General features: G+C 36.7%; 3 protein-coding genes across 3 annotated transcripts in view; 2 read left to right on the top strand and 1 right to left on the bottom strand.

The window, feature by feature from the left end:
- Window positions 1-25,774, bottom strand: part of LOC145333134 (uncharacterized) — a 32,137-nt gene that overhangs the window by 1,929 nt on the left and 4,434 nt on the right. The window lies entirely within an intron of this gene.
- LOC145333137 (uncharacterized) lies at window positions 2,183-3,673 on the top strand. Its single transcript, XM_080178289.1, has 2 exons — window positions 2,183-3,136; window positions 3,438-3,673. Exon 1 carries the CDS (start codon window positions 2,314-2,316, stop codon window positions 2,905-2,907), a length of 594 nt encoding a protein of 197 aa, XP_080034415.1. The 5' UTR covers window positions 2,183-2,313; the 3' UTR covers window positions 2,908-3,136; window positions 3,438-3,673.
- On the top strand, window positions 11,840-12,882 carry LOC145334368 (uncharacterized). Its single transcript, XM_080179822.1, has 2 exons — window positions 11,840-12,308; window positions 12,589-12,882. The coding sequence occupies exons 1-2, from the start codon at window positions 12,198-12,200 to the stop codon at window positions 12,880-12,882; spliced, it is 405 nt and encodes a 134-aa protein (XP_080035948.1). The 5' UTR covers window positions 11,840-12,197.

Below are 25,774 nucleotides of genomic sequence, written 5' to 3'. Positions count from 1 at the left end.
TAGCTGGGTATACAAGATGATAAACCTCCCAAATAGAATACATTCTTTTCTTGAGGGGTTTAGTTTTATCTAACATTGTCACATCAATAAATGTTTTTGCGTTGGTTGTTCTGGATAGTTCAGCTTCTTCTGATGATGAACTAGGTGGTGAAGTGCTCTCGTTCGAAGTGTAGGTTGAGGTTGGGGGTGAGGTAGATATGTAGCCAAGGGCGTCCACTTGTGCTACCTCGTTTCCATTCTCGTCCAAGGTGATTGAGTGATTTTCCAGGTCATAGTAGAGTTGGTTGAGGTCATTGGTAGAGAGGGACAGTGTGCTGCTGGAGCTAGTGTCACTATCGGTCTCCACTCTACTATCTTCTCTGGTAGTCAGGGCTGTATTTAACAAGAAATTCCTGATGGTGATGGACAGGTTCTCTGAGAATCCATCGTACTCTGGTATGGTGATGATGTTGTTGTTCTCGTCTATAGTGTCAAGGTGTTGACAGGAACACAACCGCAATCCGTCCAAGGTAGGGTGGTGGTAGGGCTCCAATACTCCATGATCATCTAGGTTATCTCCAGGCTGGTCCATGGTAGATCCTAAAAAGAGTTAGTGCGCGTGCTCCAACCGGTTCCTTGGGGTATCCTGGCTATGGTAATCTAAACAAAAGAAGTTTTAATAATCTTTTATTAATCCTTTTATCCCTGGGATATTCTAGAAGTTCTTTCGTTACAGATAGACCTATAATGGATTGGTTATTTATCTTTATTTCTGTTAAATATAACTGTTTCCTGAATATAAACAATATTTTATATAAAAATGTATAAGTACAATTAGTATTTACATATCGTATTATTTTCTTTGGTTACATTACTCGTATGTATGTAAAAATATAAGATTTTACTAACAATAGTTGGTAACCCTTTGTTTGTATATTTTGTATATGTACATATGGTTTATACCATTGTTGGTATTAGCTGTATTTATGTTATTTTTAACATGAATAAATTTTAATCATTTTAAAGACTAATATCTTACATTACGTCGCTATCAAGTGTACCTTTTTGACTTAATATCTATAAAATATATCATTCGACGTCCGTAATTAAATTTTACGTAACAATAAGTTGTCAACCCTTTGTTTATGTTTGGGCGGTCAAAAGTGATAGGGGTTGGATTTGAGCGAGGTTATAAAAAGCTGGCGGCCCAGTAATTATGCTCATTTATATAATAATTGTCTTTGCGAGCGGAGCTTGCGTTCGAGTGTTTAATTTTACCGCTAAATTCCAAGAGAATTTATATAAAAGTGATAAAATATAGTAACCCGTTTGTTTTATATGAATGTTTTTATGTTATAGATTGTTGATATGCCCATTATTGCATTCGTTAGCCGCTATTTAAGACTCAAGAATCTTTTTTTTTCTTCGTCGATAAGGCCTTTATCACTGTGTTTTTAAACGAAAGTGGGTTAGAAGCAATATGGGTACATCTTCAATATATGACAATTTTATTCTATATAATATTTGTAGTTTTGATAGGACATATCTGAGTCATCAGGTAAATTGACGTACCTTGTTTTGTTTACGTTTTCCGTCTGCAAAAGTTAAATTCGTTCATCGTAAACAAAACTTATATTGACACAGATATGTTCCATCATTCTATTCGTTTTAACTTTTGATTACAGCGTTCCCTTTTTATAATCAAAACTTATTGAGTCCTGATTCAAATCTTCTAAAACAATTTTACTATAGGTTTTAAAATAAGATTTTCTTTTTACTTAATTCAATTATAATGACGCTAATTGATAGATTATTTGCGTTACGAGTAACTCAACCATATTATAAAAAAAAATGGTCGCTTACAAAAATTATATTTAGCTAGCTTTATCGAAAGTGTTTTTTTTTTTTTTTAAAACATCAGTGAAGATACTCAGATTTAGCTAGTATATAAGTTTTTTTTATTGCTCAATACATCATAATGAATATGTTTTTGATAGCTCAGCGATAGCTATTTTTAAGCATTGAATCATGTAAAATTAATTACATATTCTTTAACTTAATTGAATCTAATAAAACAAAGTTTTAATGTTTAAATAGCTTAACGATAGCTATTTTTAAGCGTTGAATCATGTAAGATTAATTACATATTCTTTAACTTAAAGAATTTTACTTTTAGATGATAAATCAAAGTTTTAATGGTTAGGAGGTTCAACCATAGTTGCTTAAAATACAAAAAAAAACATTCGTGTGTACAGTCTTTTTCATAAAATTAACTTTTCTATATTGCCTTTCAGAATCACTAGTCCTCTATTTTTAAATTTACATTTGCTCATAATGTATGTGCCTGACAGCCTGGACGCGCATCAGAATATTAAGGAAAGATTCGAGGAATCAATGAGGGCGGCTGCGGCCACTCTTGCCAATTCCTCGTTTCTTGAAAACTCCTTAGACGACTCGAGTTCAGTGTACAGCGACCAGTCTGGGATGCCAAGCCTTGCTGATGTCGATGACTATGGGAGTACAAGTACTGTAGAGTCCGAAAGGGATCAAGGGGAGATGTTCGGCAACGAGCATCTCTCACTGATGCTTAGTAGAACGATACAAATCATCTGGTCTCTCCTCAATTCGGTGATGCAGAACTCCTGCGGTGACATTGGTGACGATGTTGCCGGAGGTGATTCTGGGTCTGCCGAGTTGGGGAGAGACCAGAAGACGAGTCTGGACACATTCAACATGGATGGCTTAATTAACATGTTGTTGGGTTTAGGCTTGTTTTCATGTGCTCTTATAGTGGTCTTCTTCGGCGCTGTAGGGCTTGAGACTCTTACACGTATTGACAACACCTCAGACAGGTCGCTGGCTCGCTGGATAAGAGATTGTCTTAACCTCTTTTCGAGGAAGCTTTGTGTTTATCAAGTTCGAAATTAAATTCCTTATCATTAAACCAAAAACAAAGCGCAAATGTCGTCTTTTAGGGCTTTCCTTTCATAATGTGGCGCGGCATAGAGTGTTTGTTTATTTTGAAGCGCACGTTCTTTACTTTTGAATGAGATATGAGAGTGTGAAGATTGCGGAGAACAAAATTGGGCCTATCATTGGTCTCATTGAGTGTGAACTACCCTAGTATATCAGGGATTTGAAACCATAAGAGCTTCAGGTAGAATTTGTTAATTTGATTAAGAAGTATGGTGTATAGGACGATTATATGTAGTTTTAAAAAAAGGCTTTAGCCAGCTAAGCATGAAACTTAATTATGATTAATATATGTTTTAGTAATTTTTATGTGCCTTATTGTTGCATTTAACAATGATTTATTAAACCAAATAATTTTCCTTTAAAAGCCAAAGTTTCCAAAGATTCTTTAACCATAAGAAAAGAAAAAGATTTTTTTAGTGCTCAAAGTTTTAAGATAACGAATAATATTTTATTCTGTTTATTAATTGATCTTGTAATTTCAGGTCTTTTGAAATAATTTCATCAATAAATCTATATTCAAACCTGCTGTTGAAACTTGATGGTTCCTGGTATTGGGGGTTTTGTATGTTCGCCAACTGATCTCGTGAACTTCCCGCTAATTCGGAAGTCCAAGCTCAACCAAAGTGTCATGGTTGAGACAATTTCAAAATATCTGATGAATAGGCGTTAGCATTCATCAAGAGATCAATAGCATCTAGTGAATTATTGATGCAATAAACTGTGACAATTTTTTTCTGTGAAATAAGTACCTAGTGAATCAATATGCCACTAACCAAAAAGCAGAAAATTGAGCGAGCAATCGCTATTGGCAGTGAAAGGCTAGAAGTTTTTGATGAACAGTTAAAATTGTTTTATGACAATCTAAAAGCCTGCCAAAGTTTTAGTTCATGTGAAAATGTGAATGTAAAATCAATTCGTGACATTTTTAGTGAGGTCAAGGACCAATCTGACCTAATAAAAAGTCTAAAACCTGCCGTGGAGACTAGTGAGCTGCGCGAGTTTAAGCGTGATTTGGATGAAGCTAGTGAGCAGAAAACTGTTGCAGATAAAGTTTATGCGTCGTTGGAGCAGTGTACAAAAATTCTGTACTGGCTTGACAATGATTCAGATGACGCGAGGTCAAGCACTGTCGCCAGGAACCTCGACGTCATTGAGAAGGTGAAGATGGACATGGGAGTGCTTAAAATTTCCGTGGAGTTGCGCCAAGAAGTACGTGATATGTACCGAAGGCTTAGAGAGATGGAATGTCGTTCATCTAACCTGGATGAGAGTGGGACACCTGCCATGCTCTCCAGAAGTATGTCTGCCGTGGATATTCGGAGTTCCAACCCGCAGTATGGGCGCTGGGACAACAGTTTATTGCCGTCGTTCGACGGTACTGACACGGATTACCCAAACTTTAAACAGGTCTTTAAGGATCTTTGCTCTGGTTATGGATTTGCTGACCAGAGGTTAAGTCTGATGTTGTGTATGGAGAAGGTGATAACCAACCCGGAACTACGCAAGCAAGTGTCAGCGATTAGAGATCACAATGAACAATGGGCGTTTCTTGACCAGATGTTTTTATCAAACACTCGCCGGTTCATGAGGATTTTAACTAAGTTGAACAAGATGAAACCTGTGGATAAACCTGTGGACGTGGTTAGCGCAATTGCTACCTTCAAGAGCATGATGCAGGAGGTAGAAGCCATCGTTGGTTCTGCAGCTAAGGATTACAACCACCTAACTCTCATTCATATTTTTAAAGACAAGTGCCCTGAAAATTTGAGAGACAAAATTATGATGGAGCTAGGTAGCATGAACCAACCCAACATCCCGAAGATTGTTGAACTGCTGGAGAGGACCAGGGGTGCCATGTTGGCTGGTGATATGTCCTATGACAATGGCGCCGGCAAGAGAAATCGTGACAGAGCTGCCGCCGCGCAAGTATCTGGCCGCAACGACAATAAGAATGGAAAGGCTGGAAAGGACAAGGCTTCCAAGTGGAACAGTGCATGTCCTGTGGAGAGCTGCAAGGAGAAACACCCGATTTTCCGTTGCCTCACGTTTAAGAAGATGGACGTGGTTGACCGAAAGAAAGTTGTCCAGCAGAAGAAATTATGTGAACTTTGCCTATGTGACGGCCATACTGCTGACAAGTGTAATAAGTCTGATAAGCTTGGTGTTTGTGGTACTAATAATTGCGACAGATACCATTCCAGGTTACTCCATGAGGCTAGTGCTGGTGTGAATACAGTTTACAAGTCAAGTTCTGCACCCAGCCCCTGTACTTTCTTACTGCAGTTAGTTCCTGTTGTAGCACCTGGCGGCGGCACCTGCCACGCCACGGTAATGTTTGACTCCGGGGCAAATTTGCCACTTGTGTCTGAGAAGTTATCCAACAAGTTGAAGCTGAAATCTACTGGCAGATATACAACGATTTCTGTAGCTGATGGCAGTGAGTCTTCCTGCCGCAATGTTGTGTTTTATTTGAAGGATAGGGACGGCAATCTGAGGGAGTTTGAGGCAGCTGTCATGCCTACCCTCGGCGGGGCCAACGAGATGCGCTCGGTCCACCCCGAAACTGCCGCCGAGATATTTAAAATGCCGCCAGAAAGGTTTACATATATTAGTGGAGGCTTAGATATCATCATTGGAAATACACATCCTGACGTGTTTCCTTCAACCTACCAGAAAGTGGGCCAGTCTATGTTGTGGCGAACCATTTTTGGTAGTGGTTTTATCTGTACGAGTGCTGATGGTGGAGCTGGAGATCAAAAGTCGGCTTATAAGGCTGTCAGTGTCAGTGGAGGCAATTTGCCAGACTTTCTGACGTCTGAATCGTTTGGCATACAGCCGCAGGCACTTTGTCCAGGATGTACTGCTTGTCAAGAGTGCAAGGCTATGGCCGACGGCACTACCTGGGACCAGCGTGAGAGGCAGAGGATAATTGAGGCAGGTTTAACACTAGACTTGCAGTCCAACAAGTGGACAGGTCAATATGCTTATATTGAAGATCCTCACACTTTACCCTACAATGAGAGTTTAGCCCGCAAAATTGCTGAAAAGGATCGTGCCAGGATGGTCAAGGAAGGTACCTATGGAATGTATGTGGAGGTATTCAACGACGCCATAAGAAGAGGCGTTTTCCAAAAAGCCACGCCTGAAGAGTTGCAGTATGAAGGACCTAAGTCTTGTTCATCAATAGTGGTTGCTTTCAAGGAGGATTCAAGTTCCACACCCATGCGATTGTGTGCAAATAGTTCTCTGACGTTCAAGGGTACCAGTTTTAATAACATAATGCTGGGAGGCCCGCCGCCAATGCAGAAGATATTTTATCATTTGATGCTTTTCCGCGGTTACAGGGTTGGTATAACCGCGGATATCTCCAAGTTTTATAACTCCATCCTGGCCACAGAGTTCGACAGCCAGATGAAGAGAGTTTTATTTTCCCCGACGCCAGATGGTCCACTTGAAATTTACCTGACCAAAGTTGTAAATTTCGGCGAGTTAGCTGCGGGAAATTTGGCAGTTACAGCCCTGAAGTTGACGTCCCGCCTGTTCGGCGGAAAGAGTGAAGCAGAGGTCAAGGAGATGTATGGAGAGGGACAAATAAATGGTAGTGAAATTGTTGCCAAACCTGAATTATGGAAGGAGCCACAAATACCTACCTACCCTGATGAGGAATTCAAGTTACCTCAGATTCCAGTTGCAGTCAAGCTTGAGAAGCACAGCTTCATAGATGACGTTATTTCGGGAGCAGGATCGAAGCCAGAAGCCAAGGAGATGATGAAAGAGGCCGACAGGATTATCGGTAAAGGTAGTTTTTCCTTCAAACAAGTCATTTATTCTGGAGATGATTGCCAGCATACCAAGGTTCTCGGGCTGATATGGAAGCCAGCCACCGATGTGTTGTCCATCGCCACAAGAGTCAACCAAGATGGTAAAGTCAAGGGAAGGAAGGTGAAAGAGGATGCTGATTTGTACAACCTCCAGGACGCCTTGGACGAGAATCTGACAAAGAAGATGGTCCATAGGTTCGCCGCCCAAACCTTCGACCCGATCGGGCTTTGCAGCCCTATTCTGTTGAGAATTAAACTTGTCCTGCGGAAAACCTGTTTGCTGAATTTGGGCTGGCAAGATTTCATTCCAAAAAGTCTACGGGATGAACTTGTCCAGTCGCTGGAGGACAGAGCTGAGGTCGCTAAATTGGAGTTTGACCGTTGTGTGGTCCCGGATGAACCAACTGGCCTTCCATCCTTGATGATGTTTTCGGATGGGTCATCAGAGGCTTATGCATCTAATGCATATTTGAGGTGGCCAACTAGACAAGGTTTTGAAACGTTTCTGCTAGCCACCAAGTCAAGAGTTGCGCCGGTCAAGTGTGAGTCAATTCCACGCCTTGAGTTGATGGGGTGCCAGATGTCCACAAGGTTGGCAAAGTCCGTCAGAGATGCCCTGCCCTTCGATATTATCAGAGTGATGTATTTTACTGATTCATCGTGTGTTTTATCACAAATAGTTTCCAACAGTGCTATGTTGAACACATTTAATTCTCATCGTATTGGAGAAATTCAGTCTGCGACCAACAAGGATGACTGGAGGTGGGTCCCGGGGACGCAAAACGTTGCAGATTTGGGCACCAGAAGCACCTGCAAAGTATCAGATTTGGGACCAGGTTCCAGGTACAGATTGGGCCCAGAATGGTTGCGCCAGGATGAAAGTGCGTGGCCGGTGAAAACTGCCGAAGAAGTCAAGCAAGTTTTACCCCCAGAGGAGTTGAATACCAAAATGGTTAAGTTATGTTCAATGAAAGTTGCCGGAGAAGCCGCTGAAGATGTCTTTAGGTTTAAGCACAGGAGATCATTTGGACAGGCCAAACGTATTATGGCAGCTGTCCTGCAAGTTGCGAACACCTGGTTGAAGAAGCTAAAGAGCAGACAAGAAGGTAAGGCTACAGCCGCTGGTAGTCATGTAGCAGCCGCAGATTCTGTGTACAAGCCGTCTTTGTACAATTTTATGGCGGCGGCGGAACTTTTCATTGTGTCACGAAGCCAAGAGGATGAGTGGATAAATGATGCTAAAGGCAATTATGCGTCATTAAATCCATTAGTGCATGAAGTATCATTGACCTGGCCTGTCGTTGGTCCCGGTGGAAATTATGTGACCAGGGAGATGAGGATTCTTAAAATGGTTGGTCGAGGACAGCCAGTCATTGACGCCATTACTGGCGGCCGTAAAATGATATTTGAAGACATGCCAGGTTTAATAATTTTGGAGCCTGGTAATTGGTTAGCTGCTGTTTTTATGAGAGAAGCGCATGTTGAGCTTCACTCTGGTGTCCGTGGAACTTTAGCTGAGAGCCGCCGTTGGTGCTGGATTGTGAAGGCAAGGAGATTGGCCATCATGGAAGTGAAGAAATGTTGGCCCTGCAGTGTCGAGAGGGCTAAGGAATGTCGTGCTACCATGAAGGAGGTGTTACCTGACAAGTTGGTCCCGAGCAGGCCTTTTGAAGCTGTGCAAGTCGACCTGATGGGTCCGCTGGTTACGAGGAGAGCTGCCGCCAAAACGAGGAGTCAGACAGCAACGAAGAAAGTGTGGGTGTTCGTGGTAGTCTGCAGATTCTCAGGGGCGTTGTGGTTAGATGCCTTGGAAAAGTATGATACCAGCAGTATCCTGTTGTCCCTGCGCAAGTTGGAAGCTGTTCATTGTCTGCCGAAGATCATAGTAAGCGACATGGGCACACAATTATCCGGTGCTCGCAAGGTTTTAGAGCAGAAGTTGGGCAGCCAGGTAGAGTTTTCTTGGTCTCAGATCCCGGCCCGAGCCCACCATTATATTGGGCAGGCTGAGAAAATGGTGGGATTAACCAAGAGATTGCTGTCCAAGAAGTTGGTGAATAGTTCTGTTAATTTCAACGAGCTCCTGGTGCTGTTGGCGGAGGTCAGCAAAATTATGAATAGCAGACCACTGACGATTGAAGCTGCGAACGACGTGGAGAATTGGCGGCTGATTACCCCTGGCCAGCTGCTGGGAAATGTTGACCGCCAGCCGTTGTGCAATGTGGCGATGAAACCGGAGGACCAAATTTCCTCCAGGTTGAAGTTGTTGGAAGATTTATCTGCCCAGTTTTGGACTGCCTACCGCCAGGAGATCCTACCGAAGATATTACGGATGTCCAAGTGGAAGGATGAGATGGCGGAGCCACTAACTGATGGAGATATAGTTCTGGTTACGAGTACCAATCCGCTGATGAGATGTTTGAGGATGGGCCGAGTGACGAGAATTGAGGATGGAAGAAAGACGGCAAGAGTCTTGTTCAGACTGACAGATAAATCTCCCCTAGAAGAACATGCTGTATCAGTCAGGCAGTTGTTAAAAATTATGATTAATAATTGATTCTTATTTTATGGAAATTGAGATTTTTTTAGTAAAAAGCCACATTTTTCATATGCCTATTTTTATGCCTAAAATAAGAATCAAATGAAATGCGATTAAATTTTCTTCTATTTCATATGCTCAAATTTAATTTTATTGAGTTTTATTTCTTTTCAAAAGTTCAATTCATTTTAAAAACTTACCTGAAAAGTTTAACAAAAAGGAATAAATGTGTCGAGGTTGCGTGATTCGATATTTATTCTAAGAAAAAAATCAAGTATTTTTTAGCAGATTTTTTTTAAAATTATATATGAATTTCAATCAAGTAAAACATTTTTATTCAGATCAAGGAATGATTGAAAATTCATATTTAAAGTCTCATTTTTTTTACAAAGAAAAAATTGGTATTTTTTTATAATTCCGATGAAAATTCTAAAGAAGATATTATTATTTTGCTATTCTTTAAGTATTAAAAAGTTTTATTGTTGATTAAGATATTACAGTTCTTATTCATTAGGTTTGAAAAACTTTCTGCCCAAGGATTTTGAAAAATTTTTTCTTACTACTCTTTTTGATGCTTAACAAATTTAGTTTTAAGTACCTATAAATCTTAATTTTCTTGTCTAAGATTTATTTCGTTTTATTTTTACCATTATTGTTTACATTTACATTTCAACCTGATTTCGTAGGTACTTATTGATTTATTAATAATGATTTATTGCCTATTGATTATGAAATGATTATTATTTAGTATAGTTGTTATATTTACAACATCATGATTAATAGGATTATCTATTTTAGGATTGTGTATGTGATCTTGTGATTGTCATGTGCATGGAATGTTGTATGGTACAAACCAATCCCCATCCTTCTATCCTAAAATGTGAGGTATTATGAGTCCTAGTGAGGAGTATAATATTGTGTATGCATTTCACGGGGTTTCATTTAGTTAGGAGCAAAATTGTCACGTTTTCGGGATGTGGCCATTCTCATGTGATTATGGTGAGTTGAGTTTAGTGAGAAATGTTGCTAGTGCTCAGCGCGAAAAAAAACCTTGAATCTCGTTAAGGAAGTTAATTTGACTTTCAAACGGGGGGTGTGTCTTAACCTCTTTTCGAGGAAGCTTTGTGTTTATCAAGTTCGAAATTAAATTCCTTATCATTAAACCAAAAACAAAGCGCAAATGTCGTCTTTTAGGGCTTTCCTTTCATAATGTGGCGCGGCATAGAGTGTTTGTTTATTTTGAAGCGCACGTTCTTTACTTTTGAATGAGATATGAGAGTGTGAAGATTGCGGAGAACAAAATTGGGCCTATCATTGGTCTCATTGAGTGTGAACTACCCTAGTATATCAGGGATTTGAAACCATAAGAGCTTCAGGTAGAATTTGTTAATTTGATTAAGAAGTATGGTGTATAGGACGATTATATGTAGTTTTAAAAAAAGGCTTTAGCCAGCTAAGCATGAAACTTAATTATGATTAATATATGTTTTAGTAATTTTTATGTGCCTTATTGTTGCATTTAACAATGATTTATTAAACCAAATAATTTTCCTTTAAAAGCCAAAGTTTCCAAAGATTCTTTAACCATAAGAAAAGAAAAAGATTTTTTTAGTGCTCAAAGTTTTAAGATAACGAATAATATTTTATTCTGTTTATTAATTGATCTTGTAATTTCAGGTCTTTTGAAATAATTTCATCAATAAATCTATATTCAAACCTGCTGTTGAAACTTGATGGTTCCTGGTATTGGGGGTTTTGTATGTTCGCCAACTGATCTCGTGAACTTCCCGCTAATTCGGAAGTCCAAGCTCAACCAAAGTGTCATGGTTGAGACAGAGATGTATGTACGCGCCTCCGAAACATAGGCGTCAGGACCATTGAGCTTCTTCACTGCGGTAACAGGACCAACAGGACTAGATCTGGGGCTATGTCACCAACTGCGGAGCCGTCGGACACCATGTATGAAGCCGCGTCCTCTGAGATTGATGATATTCTGTCGGATACACAGGTGAGTTGTCTTCTGTTGTATATTCTTTTTTTTTGTATAATTTTTTTTCTAGCCACCCGTTTTGTCTAATAAAGCATCATGTTGTTGCAGGGTTGTTCTGTCCTATTCTCACTTCCTCAACGTTGACTTTCGGCTCTTCCATATATATCGCTCTCCGTTTGTCGTCGTTTTATGTCGCCAGAGAAATCTGCTCGGTTACCGCAATTAAGTTGAGATACCAGTTAACATTTACTAAAATCTTAAGTAGCAACCTAATATTATATCCCTCTGGGAAGGTTAAGAGTTTGCTCGTGCCGTACGTTTCTCCTTGGGGGTTTAAATGTTAGATCAAGACTTTAATGTTTTCCTTTTGTTTTAGGCTCCCTCTGCTAGTCCATCGACTCCAGCAGAAGTAAGGTCCAGAATTGGCCTGTTTGCCGTACACTGTTTGTCTGCCACTGAGGATCGGATTACTGGAAGAAATGTGCCTGTGGGCTTGGAAGCCTCGACGGGAAGTCCTGGCTTCCGTCCGTTGATCGTTGATCAAACAGAGCGTTTACATGTAAGTATCCATGCTTTAGTTTTCTATTAATTTTTTAGAAAGAGGCTGTATATTTGTACACGTATCTAGAGGTATTTGCAACTAAAATTCTTTTATTGGTAGAATATTAATCTTAAAATGTATGGTTGCGTAAGCATTTTTGAACCGATCTAAGATTTTAATTCTAGTATAAAGTGGGTTGAATTGCTACCTAATCATATAGCTTTACAGGATTTTAGGCATTCTCATTTCCTGATTTTCCTAGATTCTTTTGTTGGCATTGCGATTAAACTAATAAGATTTATTATATTTTAGGCGACCAACTCAGTCAATCTGGAGGAACACTATACAAACATGCTAAGGTTTAGCCCACCCAGTTCTGGAGGGTCTGCAGAAGGATCCAGCTATAGTTCATCCCTATGCTTGAGTCGAATTGATTCCCCATCTGCAGCGGACCTTTCAGCGGTAAGTTTGCTACATTCGTTTAATATTATTAGTCACCAAAACTACGTGACTTGAGGTAAAGAATTTGGTGACTTTAGCTATGCGTATATACAATAAGTTATTTTAATCATGGTGCTATTCCCGTTCCATTGGTTAGCATCATGACTTTAGCGGATTTAATAAAAATTTTCTAAAAGTATCAAGAATGCTCAATTATCTATATGGGTAAGCATTATTATATTTCTCCCTGATTATTCGTTAAGATTTTCTATTTTAACTAATATTTACTTCCCTATTTTAGGAAGCGGAAAATACCCTTCCTCTGGTGAACGTGTTCGAGATCGATATACCATCCAGCCAGTTCGGTTCCATGGGTAGTGAGATTCGGTTCCCATTGCCAGAGAGAATGGTTGGAGGTTTAGAGCGGCTGCGTCTTACAGTCGAGACTCCCACCCCATCTCTTCCACCAGAGACTGCCTCAGAGACTGCTAGCCTGACCTCAGTTGTGCGTTCGTCGGATAACAGCAGAGAGGAGTCCGATGCTGAAGGTGTCCCTCGGCGACGGGGTTCTGCCGGCCCTAAGCGTACGCGTTGAAGTGGCGAATGTTAGCTTGGTCATAGACATTGTAAATTTTATTAGACAAAGACTGCTCAGACACGTGTGACAAAATTCTTAATCTATGTAACTAGTCAAAATAGTGATTACTATTCAGTAAAATATTAGACGTTATGACTTTCATACTGTACAAGACCAAATAATTTACACCATTGTTATTTTGTTATATCATTACATGTTAGCTTGTAAGGAACTTAGTATGTAAGGAAATAATGGTATAAGGTTGTATTTTCTTTCCCCTAATTTAAAACTTCGTGTAATCTCAATCACCTTCGTCATAGTTGAACTAAATTTCTTTTCTCAATATTATATTAACAATTTTAATTTCAGCCTTATATCACAATTTATTCATTCTTGTTAGCTTTAAGGGTTATGTATATAGATATTTAATCGAACTTGCGCCTCAGTACCTTTTCTCTGATCTTTCATTTATATCCATCCCTGTGCATTAATCGTGAATTTTAATTGTGCTGTGATATATATAGAGGACTTGTAAATAGCGTATATTTTTTGTAACCAATATCTAAGTAGACTGAAGGACTGACGTTAGACAAAGCTATTCAAATATGCTTATTCAAGTACTTATAAGAGAGATATGTAAAGACTGTTTGTAAATTTTAATATTTGAGCAATTAGAGTAGTTTCATTGATCGGGTAATTTTATTAAGGAAGATTATTTAACTTATTAAGGTTTAGAATATATATCATTCCTCTTCAAAACTATAGAACTTTACATCCCTTTAATTCTTACTACAATAGCCGTAAAACTTAAGTTTCGGGGTAAAATTTTCTTAGGCCTGTCATTAAAGTTAAATCTAAATTTTTATTTCCACCAAATAGAATTTTCCTAATTCAAGTAGAGTCGTTGATAGGCTGTGTGCCTATATATATATATAAGTTTTTGCATTTATTGCTCAATTGTTTTTAATGATCTCGGAATTTTTTTTCTTATGTGCCAGTATACAGCTTAAGTCCAAAAAAAAATATTAACTAAATTTGTTAAAACTTGTCAGAAATCTTTCTTATTATCACAATTTTGTTTTCCAACGATTTTTGTTAAATGAAAGGTTATATTCTGTTTTCGAAATTGTCTTAACTTTATAATTTTCACCAAAGAGAAATATTTGTCAAATTTTTATACCTTTTCTAAAGATTATCTACTTTTGTTAAAATAAATATAGAGATTTTTAAGTAACATACATAATTTGTTAATTACTGGTTTAACATATGTTGTGTAAAATTACGTAGCTTACTCTATAAGCGTTACTTGTTTGTTTGTCACGTTAGTAGTGATAATAATTAAATTAAATTGTTACCTTTGTGAAGCGTCTAGCCTAGTTTTAAAGTTCGCTTATTTTATAACAATTAAAATGAGTAATAACATTACCTACTATGTTCTTTTGGTATTATAGTTATTATATATGTGGTCTATTTTCTTACCGTTTCTATCATTACCTTTTTAGATAACTCATATAATAATAACGTGGAGATTTTTATAAGAAACGTACAAGAATATAAGTACAATATTGTATAGGTAACTACGAGAGTATTATATTTTCCGTTTGGCAAAGTCTTTTATATCATTGGGAATGTCCGTTAGTCTTTCCATCTGGATGCATTAGAAGTTAAGTCATGGGAATCATGTTAACTTGTATATTTATCTAACTATTCTGTTTGAGTTCCTAGGTCGATAACTAGCGGTAGTCGCGGCGGGGTGACCTCTCCTGCCGTAGATTACCGTTAGGTTATGATGATGTGCATCTGGTCGTTGAGGGACAAGCGTTCTACCGCGTATACGCAAACTCCTCTGAAATACTCTTAATATTCTTTTCAAGAGTCTGACTAGGAATGTAGTGATCCTGTCTAATATTATAACCATGATAATTGTTATTGACACGTATATAGCTATTTCTTCTATATGAGCGAAGATAGTTCTAATGGTCAATGGTTCTTTAGGTTTTGGTGGGCACAGTGCTTCTGACGCAAATGGTAAAGTTCGTGCCGTGGTCTGTCGGTCATATCCTAATGCGAACTGTGCGATCGTATCTCCCAATGTGAGATTATATGATCCTCCTGTTATAATAAAAGGAGTGGATGTAATAGTTATTGATGCATTCTCTAAACTGCGATTAGTATTCTCGCTCAAGCTAGTAAAGACAATTCCATCTTGCACATGAGCGTAGGGATAAGTCTGTTTTGCCAAAGGGCAGTGCTTGGTTATCAATGTTTCATTAACGCTAAGTAGTCCCTTAAGGCACTGGTCAGCTTCAACCGGTAGATAAGCGTTATAATAAGATTGTCTGTAAACTCTTTTGGTTTTATCCAAGTAATAAATGGAATCGATATAGCACTCATCAAAAGGAATTGGTGCGTATCTGTAGATTTTTATTGGCTCAGAACTTAATTCCATGGATAGGATAGTGGTGAATGATGTGGTACCACCACTTAAACGACTTTGGACTTCCAATCCAAGATTATGAGTATAGTCCAAGTTAAGTTCTTGCCTTACAAAAGTTTTAATAGAGTCTGTGATGTCTGTCTTTGCAAGATCTTGAATTAGAGTAAGTCTGAAGTTCAAGTCTGCTTTAAGATCTTCTAAGTTCGTGATGGCTAAGTTGCTCAAGCTATCAACATAAGAGTATTCTGCTGTTTGCACAAAGTTAGCTGCTTTGGCATGAAGGATTATACCACTTACAATTTGTGGTACTATCTCCGCAAGCAATAACTGTGTAAAGTCAAACTTATCATGATCTAGCTTATAAGAAAGTTTATTTACGTTATTAGTCACTTCAATGCGGTTAGAACTTATTAAAGGAGTTACTGTTTCAATAGCTTCCTTGATTTTGCGGATAAGTTTTATTACTTCATTAAGCAAGTCCTTAATCTTTTTGGTATATAACTTGCCTATAAGTTTAGTTTGTGCTGAAGTGAATGTGCGTCCATCGTAGCTAATGTCTAATTGAGTCTTCAGGCCATCATAGATTGCTATTTCAGGCGCTGTATTGTCTACAGATATATCAACTTGAATGGATCGAATTGCTACAGCCGTGTAGCCTATATATTCTCCACTTTGATAGTGAGTGGGTATCAAGTCTGTCATTGTGTCTGCTGTTGTACTATAGTAGTACGTACTTAGTATTATTAATATTATCTTAGAATACATTGTTAAACAGTTAAGTTTATTTAATAGATGCTTATATCCACAATCAAAAGTTACTTTTCTGACTGGTACACTTACACTAATAGTTAAGGTCTTCACTGCTTGGAGTTCTATGATAAACTAACTTATTTTTCCAAAATCTATTTATTATCCCACTTTCGCTACTGCTAGATCCTGAGTGGGCGTTTCCGGTTTCTAACTATAATTAAAGTTTTTGACATATTTTTTTTGTATGTAGATTGGTTATAAGCTTAATAACTAATCAAGTTCATCTCAATTCAAGGCATTTATATATAGGTTGTCTAATAATATTTTTATGCTTGTGTGATTAGATATTTTAACTTTTAACTCAATTTTGTATATATTGGGTTACGCAGTGACATGCGTATATTTGTACAGTTTGTATTACTCGTTTGACTCTGTTTAGATTATACAGATTCAAAACTTATACATATACAATTTTCCTTTTATATATTTTTGTGTTTAAATATTTTTGAAGGGATCGACTTATTTAGTCGACATGTATTGTATATGGTTGGTCTCCCCCTGTTAAGAGAGAAGACGTAAATTTTACCACTGGATATATAACCTTGAGTGGGAAAATTCTGCATAAATTATGATATCTCTGTTATCAGATTAGAATAACATACTATTACATGTTCCCGAGTTTACAGGGTAAACGGAAATGCAAGTGATTGTTGTTGGATTTGATTTATATCTCTCGAAATCTGATATTATAATTTATGTTTAATGTTTTACAGATATGAATTCTGTACGTGTGCAGAATTATAGGCTTTGTATTAATTAAATTTGCATTTTGTTATAATGATAGTCATTCTGCTGCTTATTTGTGCATAAAGGGATGATTGTGCACATATCTCTAGTCGCAGAATTTGTTTTTGGCCAAAATTATAAGTGGAAGCGTCTCGTTTAGTTAATTATCTTTAGTCCATGACTTATTGTAAGACTTTATAATTACTCTTTTGTATTCTCTATGAAAGTGTCAAAATATTAGCCAATTAGTTTGAAACTCTTTGATTTTGAAAGGGTATTTAACTTGTCTGTATTTATATCAGATCTCCTTTCAACCATGTTTATTTTGAAAACTTGCAATTTATTAATACTGTGAGAGGATATGTGTGATATTAGGATTGGTCTCACGTGGAAAGTATTTAGTTAATTTCATGTATTTTCTGTAAGTTTACCTTTATAATTTTTTTTTATGTGATTTTTAGTTATAATCTTATCTTTAATTAGCAATTAAAACAGGTTTTGGCATCTTTTAAAATAGATATAGGGGAATTTTATTATTTAAACTTTTAAATATCCCTGTTTCATCAAAAATTGCGTACAGCATATAATATTGCGTAAGGAAAGAAGAGCAATAGTGTTCCCTTCTTATAGTATGAGCTATAATTAGTTCATATGGTTTATAACTTAAATATTTTATGGCATCATTATTAGTTGTGTTGTTGTTGTAGCAGTTCAAATCTAATTTGGTTAGAACTGTAATATACTTGTTAATCATTTGTTGACAAGATGCATTGGTATTTGGGTTATATTATAGTTCTGAAGTTTAAAGTTTTAAAGAAGTCTGAGTACAATATGCAAGAAAGAAAACTTAATCTTGTTTGATTGAAGTTTTCTTTGAGGGTAGGCAATGGTTTTTGCTTAATTACTAGATTTTTAAATAAAATCATTGATGGGTGAAATTGTGGCATATCACAATGTATACTGTTGTTGTGTTCTTAAATAAGAGCATTAAAGATATAGTTTTGTTCGTACAGATCCTAATCGATAGTTTTTGTTTGTATCACAATTATATACAAATTAGATGCACTTTTGCCGCAACATGGTTTTGGGTACATGTTTCAGGTATTATTAAAGGCTGATGGGTTAAGTATCCGAGATGTGTTTCTTAGACTTAATGTTAACTGCAAGGTTACTTGGGAATTATAATTCATAGGGTTTTCGAGATAATCAAAATTTAAATTCAAGAGATTCAATACTGTTTTCCTTGCTTGCAAATACAACGATAAGCTTGGTATCTTATCACCAGGAGTGATATAATATTGTATGCTTATATAAAGATTAGATCAGGTGGTAAAAGTGGTCTGTGAGTTCTAATAATGCAGTTTATAATAAGACTATTACATAAAAGCTAGAGGTGGTACTAGCTTTATTTGACAGGGTTATTTTACATGTCAATGTGCTAGTTAATTCTACCAAAATTGGTCCAATTGCCAAACTTTCATAGTGTCCTCTAAGTTTCACCGTTGTGCTAGGATTGAGACAAAAGTTCATCCAACCCGAAGGTATAAGTGAGATCGAATGTGCTATTGGTTCATTTATGCCTATTGTTGTGAATATGCGCATAAGAAGTTTTTTTTTGTAAAATCTGTAAGTCCATATATCTTTTGAAAACTGCTATGCTTGTTTTCAATTTATACTGCAATAGACATGTAAATCTAGAATTAAGGAAAAGTTACAACTTTTCAAGGTAAGTGAAATTTTCTCAAACTAAATTTTCTATCTTTTATGTGCGTATTCTCCACAACTTTCTTCAGAATATTCAAAATATATGTTCAGTAATTCTGACTTCGTTTTTAGATAGTTCAATCAAGTTAATGATACTCCCTAAGTATACTGGGCTCCTGGGGTGGAGTGTACTATCCAGGTCATGTCCTTAATATATATTTTTGTTTTACAATTTTGTCTTGTCTGTCTTAGGGTGAGTTTTAGTGTAAAGTTTGCTTCACAAGTAATGATAGTCTTTAGACAAAGTCCCAGTGGAATTTTGGCACTGTTGATTGTTCAGGACTTTTTTTTTTTGTCTACATGTGAATGTATGAAGAGTTTAGAATTATGCCATAAAACATTAGCTATTTTACTATTCAAGTTTCTCTCTCTTTTTTTTTTTGAAATAGTAGTGTGTGAAATTTTCAATCTTGATCATATACCTTAACCTAATTTTTACATCATCATCTATGGGTTCAATGAATTTACTGTATTCAGGAGTTGATGAGACTGGAGTTTTATTTAGCATTAAGATGATAATCAGATTAAGATCACTCATGATATGTGAGTGCCCTGTTTGATAGCTGTATGAATTAAAGTGTATCTATCAGCTTAATAAGTTAATCAATGTAATAATTGATTTTGTGTTTCAGATTGGTATAAGAGTATTATTGGGTTGGCTACTAGTAACTAGAGTGATCTAATTAATAGCTGGCGTGTTTCGTGCTATGGCAAGTTGATCCAATTCGTCATCAGATTCGTCTACTTCTGGTAGCATAGGTAGTCCATATATGAATGATCCTGAGAAGTCAAAATCAACGACTACCTCTCTGACAATAGATTGGTCGCTGGACTCTATGTAACCAGTGATAACTGTGTTGGTGATAGTGTGATCGGAGTTGTTGATTATTAAAGCTCTGCCACTGAGTTGTCCATCATCATTGATAATGAGTTGTGTTTGTCCAGGTAAGATTTTGATTCCTGCATTTTCGTTTGAAATATGATCGTCGCTGAGGATTACTTGTGTTCCAGGTGCTAGGTTGAAAAAGTGGTTGATATTCATTACTATCACTTGGGTTTCTTTAGCTTTGATCTTTTTAACTACTCCTGTACAGAGCTGGAGCTCAAGTTCAGAACAGAAGATACTGCTCAGCGGTCCTTCAGGGTGAAGAATGGAATACAAACACGGTGCTAACCGGTATTTGTCTGTGACAGGCGTCCATGTTAGCTGTAGGCTTCTAATACCATTCAGTCCAATTATCATAGGTGCGACATCCTCATGGTCTTCAGCTACAATTGAAAAGAGAATTGGGTAATGACGGCTTGAAAATGATGTGGGGCGAATCATGAGAGTTACTTCTCTGGGTTCGGGGATCCTGTGATCTGCACATGTAACTGGTAGATCATGACTTTCTTCCAGCTGATTTTTATCATCGTTCATTACTATGCCAAACAACTTGCTATAGTACCTGGCTGATATGATGTTTTTATCTGTTGCTGAGTCAAGTAAAGCTGTCATGCGTACATCATAGTCATATTTACAATCTATTTCTTCTGGCATACAACCAGAGCAATGAAGGTACAATTTTCTTTCTTCCTCCTTTGCTGGTATAATGTTATCTCTTACTTGATCTTTAGGCTCATTGGGAATTATTTCCGCTGTGGCAGCTGTGATTCCACTGAAGTTACAATCTCTAGATGATTCCTCAGCATTGGCTTTAGCCCAGTCTTCATATGTTTGCCTGAAGACACCACTAGGTTTCACCTTACCACTATGGTATAATTCCATCATGGCTGGCCTTCCAGGACATAAGTGTCGAGAATGGTATAACTCTTTACCATATGTCTTATAACAGTTTGTACAGAAAGCTGATGTCAATACAGTTGGGTATAACCGCCCTGTATCATCACATAATAATCTACATCCATCAGATATGTTGTGAGAATATTGTCCACATGCTACACAGTAGCGTCCAGGTGATAACCTATAAGAAGCTTGATAATCCCGCTTGGTATTCCTCTGAAAATGCCTGTCCCTGTTATCCCTGTGATGAGGTTTGGGATTGGGTGATTTTGTAGCCACTTCTTTAGCGGTGGATCTTCTTCTATGATAATTTGAGATGGCCTCTATTTTGGCAATTTGTCTGTCTCTGTAGTTAGCTCTTCTCTCTTTAGATTTCGAAGTGTTGGTGGTGTGGATTCTCTTGTATTCTATACTCGTTGTACAGTTTGTGCAGAGATGCCTTCCAACTTCAAGTGAACCACTCGTGTTAGGTCTACCAAGTTGTATTGTGTTCAGTTTCTGTGAGAGTAGAAGTTCTTCTGCTGGTTCTGCTACTTTTGTCCGCCTGTGGGAAACAGTTTTCCATGAGTCTGATAAGTTAGCTTGTGTTGATAGTGAGACCAGAGATATCGCATTCACTTCAGGGCTCATATTCCTCTTGCCAATTTGTTCTGATTCTTCTAAATTGGATATTTGTATTTCCTCATAAGCATCGGAGTCTCTAATGTCTGTATTAGCTGAAGGGGTGTTTATACCAGGTGTTGTCGAGCGTCCCCGACAAGGAGTGGTTTCCTTACCAGCTTCATCATTCTGCTGGCCTTGCTTGCGGGCAGATGACATGATAATAGTTGTAAAGTCTTAAAACTAATTGTAAGTTCTTTTAGATGCCAGTGGAATGTTATACTATTTTTATGATAAAAATAGCGAAAGTTCGAGAGGAATACAAATAATGAGTATAGTTTAAAACAATCAAGAATCTGTTTAAGTTAACAATTCTTTGCTTTAAATTGTGTTTGGTTATAGATGGGTATGATATATGCTTCACCTATAGTTGTTTCTACGTCGTATATACGTGCGTGTGAGCTTTTGATTGATATTCTAAAGATGTGCGCTAATGCACTCTTATTCTTAATTAGGCTCAACTGTAGAAACACTCCTACTTAACTTTTGTATAGTTTTATTTATGGAGTCAATTTGAGCTAGTTAGCTATTCAAATTGGTTATTAAGTTAAGTAATGTTTGCAGCGGAGTTAATTTGGGTATGCTTATATACTATCGCAAATTAACTTTTAGTTTGCTCAGGAGTCGACTTTCCTAGCAAATTATGGTTGTCGAGAAAAGAAAACAGCAATTTATAATCCTTGTTGAACTCTTACTTCACTCCAAGGATATGTGTTTATAGCTTACGATCTACTTATTCCTGTAAGGCTATTATGAATATAACTTACTAAGGTTCACTCCCAAAGGATCGTCTATATTCTAATAATATTGCAACAATTTTGCCTGAATGTCAAAGATCTCGCCACCTCTTACTTATAGTTGTATTAGGGGTTTCCTTCCAATCCTATAACGTAATTTGCGCAAAATTGGGGCTTCACTTATGACTTCAATTCTTATAACTGTAGTGGGATATACAATTTAGATATACCTATATTTATATATGTAAAGATTGTTTTCAAAATTATCTGACCGGATGTAATCTAATTATAATTAGTAGTATTACAATATTCAAGTGCAAGTTTACTCTGAGGAAGTGTGAGATCCTACACTAGGTGGCCAACCTATAATGTGGAGGTTGTCAATCAAACTTCAAAGGAGCCTATCAACTTTGAATTAAACGATACTTATACTTTTTGAAAACTAATCTAACTGATTTTAGTGCACTTTTTTTTTTTTTTTTTACTTATCTAAAAGTAATCTGTTAGGTTATAAAAACTCTGGGCTATATGTAGACACACTTTTATGTTACTTGGTTATAGTCTATGTGCTAGTAAGCCTAAGTAAACATACGTTTCTCGATATGAAAAAAATTATGATTCCGGATATTTAAAGACAGTAGGGTACTTTTCCGTAGTACTTCTGCTACTTCTTTTTAGAGACGTCCTACTCTCCCAAGGTAGGCTGCTGCAACCTCCTGCTGCGTTTGGTGTATAGAACTTTGTCTCTTAAAGTGTGCTATTCAGTACATATAGGGCCTATATTGTTGACTATACTTTTATATCACTAATGGTCACTATCACTAGTAATTAACTTGTCTTCACTTTCACTGCTGAATCCTGGTGGTACATGAAATAGAAATGTTAGCATTAGCAAAGCAAGTAAAAATTTAGTTTTCATGTCCTACTTATTGTTGAGTGAACTGCTTATTGTATTTATATATGTGTTTGTAAGGAACATACAAACAAAAAGATTTTCTAAGTTAAGATTGAATTAAAAACTTTCTAAGTCAAAATAAAATAGAATCACTCTAAGTCCAAAGTTGGAAAATTTTGACTAAGTCCAAAAAGTTTCTAATGAAATTATTCTAAGTACAAAATCAATAAATTTTGGCTTAGGAAAAAGAAATCTAAAATTATCTTAAGTACAAAAAGTTAGCAAATGTTGACTAAGTCAAAAAAAATTTTCTTATTGAAATTATACTAAGTACAAAATTAGTGAATTTTGACTAAGTCCAAAATCTTTCAATGAAATTATGCTAAGTACAAGATTAGTGAATTTTGACTAAGTCCAAAACCTTTCAATGAAATTATGCTAAGTACAAAAATAGTGAATTTTTCTTGAGACAAAAGAAATAGAATTACTCTAAGTCCAGACGTGGAATATTTTGTCCGAGAAGAAATTTCCTAACAGTTCAATCACAAAGCTACTTTAAAGATTGCCTATAAGTCAAAAGAAATAGAATCACTCTAAGTCCACTGTTGGAATATTTTGACTAAATGCAAATCTCGCTAAGTTAAGGATTTTAAAATTATAAAGTATTAGAGTGTTAGAATTATCCTTCACCAAAAGAAATAGAATCTCTCTAAGTCCATAATTGGAATATTTTGGCTAAGACAAAAATACTCTAAGACAAAATTTTCTTTTAAGTGTGGAAAATGAAATTTGTTAATCTAGTTGGAAAAAAAACCGTAATTATTACAAGTCCAAATTTTGGTAAATTTCCAACCAAATTCACAATTTTATAAAAATTACTATAAGTCCAGAGATTCGAGATTCTCTCTGTAACAAAAGAAATAGAAACGGTGCTAAGTCCAAAAGTGGAATATTTTGCTCAGAGTCTCAGGAAGTCTCTGGAGTTATTTCTCTGATTGCATACAGCAATTTGTCTACACTTATATCATTCCAACCGATCGATGTTGAGAATATCTTTGAGACTTTGAAATATTTTGTTTAACTCAAAATTTTAGAGGCGATAGTTATTTTGATACATCCGCATATAAATCAGAATTGCATTAAGAATATAAGTCCTAGGCATGTATAAGTAAGTGCAAATCTCAGAAAATCGGTTCTAACGGCACCAAAGTATTAGTACAGTTTAACTTGAGTAAAAATGCTACAAGTTTGTAATAATCTTTTGGCCCTTTACTACGACTCAAGAGTACTAACTGCTTTCGGCATATTGTTTCAGAAACATGGCTCCAAAGACAATATGTATCCCAACTAACAGCGTTTCCCGTGTTCTATAGGATTTGCTCCTAAGTTTTCATTTAATAAGGCAGTTCAAAATGGTCCTTTACAAATAGTATTTTGATAGCTTATAAATGAAAAGTTACTCCATGCTTGATTCTTAATAAGTTCTGGTTTAAGTATCAAAGATTCAAGTATTTCAACACTTAGAGAATTTCCGAATAAGTAAAAATCATACTAAGTCCGAAGATTTATATATATACTCCGCCACCTAGCACAACTCCTAAGTTTCAAAATTCTGACTAAGTCCAAAAATCAAAATTTTGCACATGGCTCAATCATAGATTATTCCAACCCAAGTGTTTTACTAAAGAGAGGCGGACATGGAGGTGCCGGTGTGCTGGTATTCTCTAGGGCCTCTAGAGTGTCAACCAGTGCGAGTGTCCTTATAGGGCGGCGACCAATGGCCACAAATATGCTAGCATTCCCTAGGGCCTCTAGAGTGTCAGCTAGTGCAACTGCTCGTACACGAGGCTCTCAATTGCATTTGTGTCGTGCCTTTCAGTCCCTATCTCTTCAAACGCCTCATAGTCCTAACCTTGCTCTCAAATAGTATCACAGGTTTTGGTAAATCCGATTTTGCCATAGCTACAATTATTCGATTTTGGTAAAAATACCTGCCTTAGGCGGTTCGGGTACGGTAAGGAAAAAAAGAAAAAAAAATTTATGAAGTAAAATTTTTCTAAGATACAACCGGTAAGTTGCACCATTGTGTGTGCGAATGGGGCGTTTGTCCATATTTAGGTATGGAGACCGCTCTTCTATGAGTACTACTAAAACCTAATTTTAATGCAATACACATAGACATTCTCATCGTCGGTTCGCTTGTTTAGAATGCTTAACCCTCTATTCCCACAAGTATAATACGAATTTGGTTGAGCTGGTGGAAGCTCAACAAAAGACCCACGCGAAGTATTATGTTGCTTTAACCTAAGAATAAATGGTTGGTTTTGATATTCGATCAGAATCATATAAGTATATTAAGTATTAAGGAAGGAAAACGTTTTTATAAAGTGTATTTATATCACAAGTGCATAAGTTAAGTATGGGAATATTTACAGGATAAGTGTTAAAATTATAAGTAGAGTAGGACAGAAATGTGCCCTAAGTCCCAAGCAGTGAATTGTGCTAAGTGTTAGAGTTCTAACATAAGGCCTGAGCTCAATTCATGCTAAGTACTAAGGGGCCTAAATTTAAACTACAATGCATGCCAAACAACTAAGTCATTACCTTTTAAAGCCAGAAAGAGAAGTTGATGGTAGGAGAGTTAGTAAATAACTGAATAAATTCAAGAGGTACATGCTATAACATTAGCTCTGGACCAGGATTTTAGTGTTTGTCTGTGCAATTAAATATCTGTGTGTTAATATGTGACGTAAATCAGGCATGGTTGTAGGCATACATATATGTACTGGTTGTTTATATGATTACATTAACTATAAACATAATATCTTTAATAAACATATACTATTAGCAAATCACATACAGATTACCATGAATAGGCTGTCGTTACCCGTATTTGGTGTCATATAGGTAGAGACAGGCCTATGAATGCATAAATTGATACAACTAATGCCTTGGGCCTAGCTAAAGTAATTGTGTCTTGCCCCTGAGTGCTACTAGTTAATTGCAGGGCACGTGTCAATCAAAGGTTCATAATATGATCTATAAAGTGTTGATTCTATATCAAGCATAGATAGATAGTTGTGGATGCGAAGCATTTC

Source organism: Acartia tonsa, chromosome 12, assembly GCF_053477335.1.
Source record: "Acartia tonsa isolate MP-2025a chromosome 12, ASM5347733v1, whole genome shotgun sequence".
Taxonomy (NCBI): Eukaryota; Metazoa; Arthropoda; class Copepoda; order Calanoida; family Acartiidae; genus Acartia; species Acartia tonsa.
Note: the sequence above shows the minus strand (reverse complement) of the source record. Positions and strands in the feature narration are given on the sequence as shown.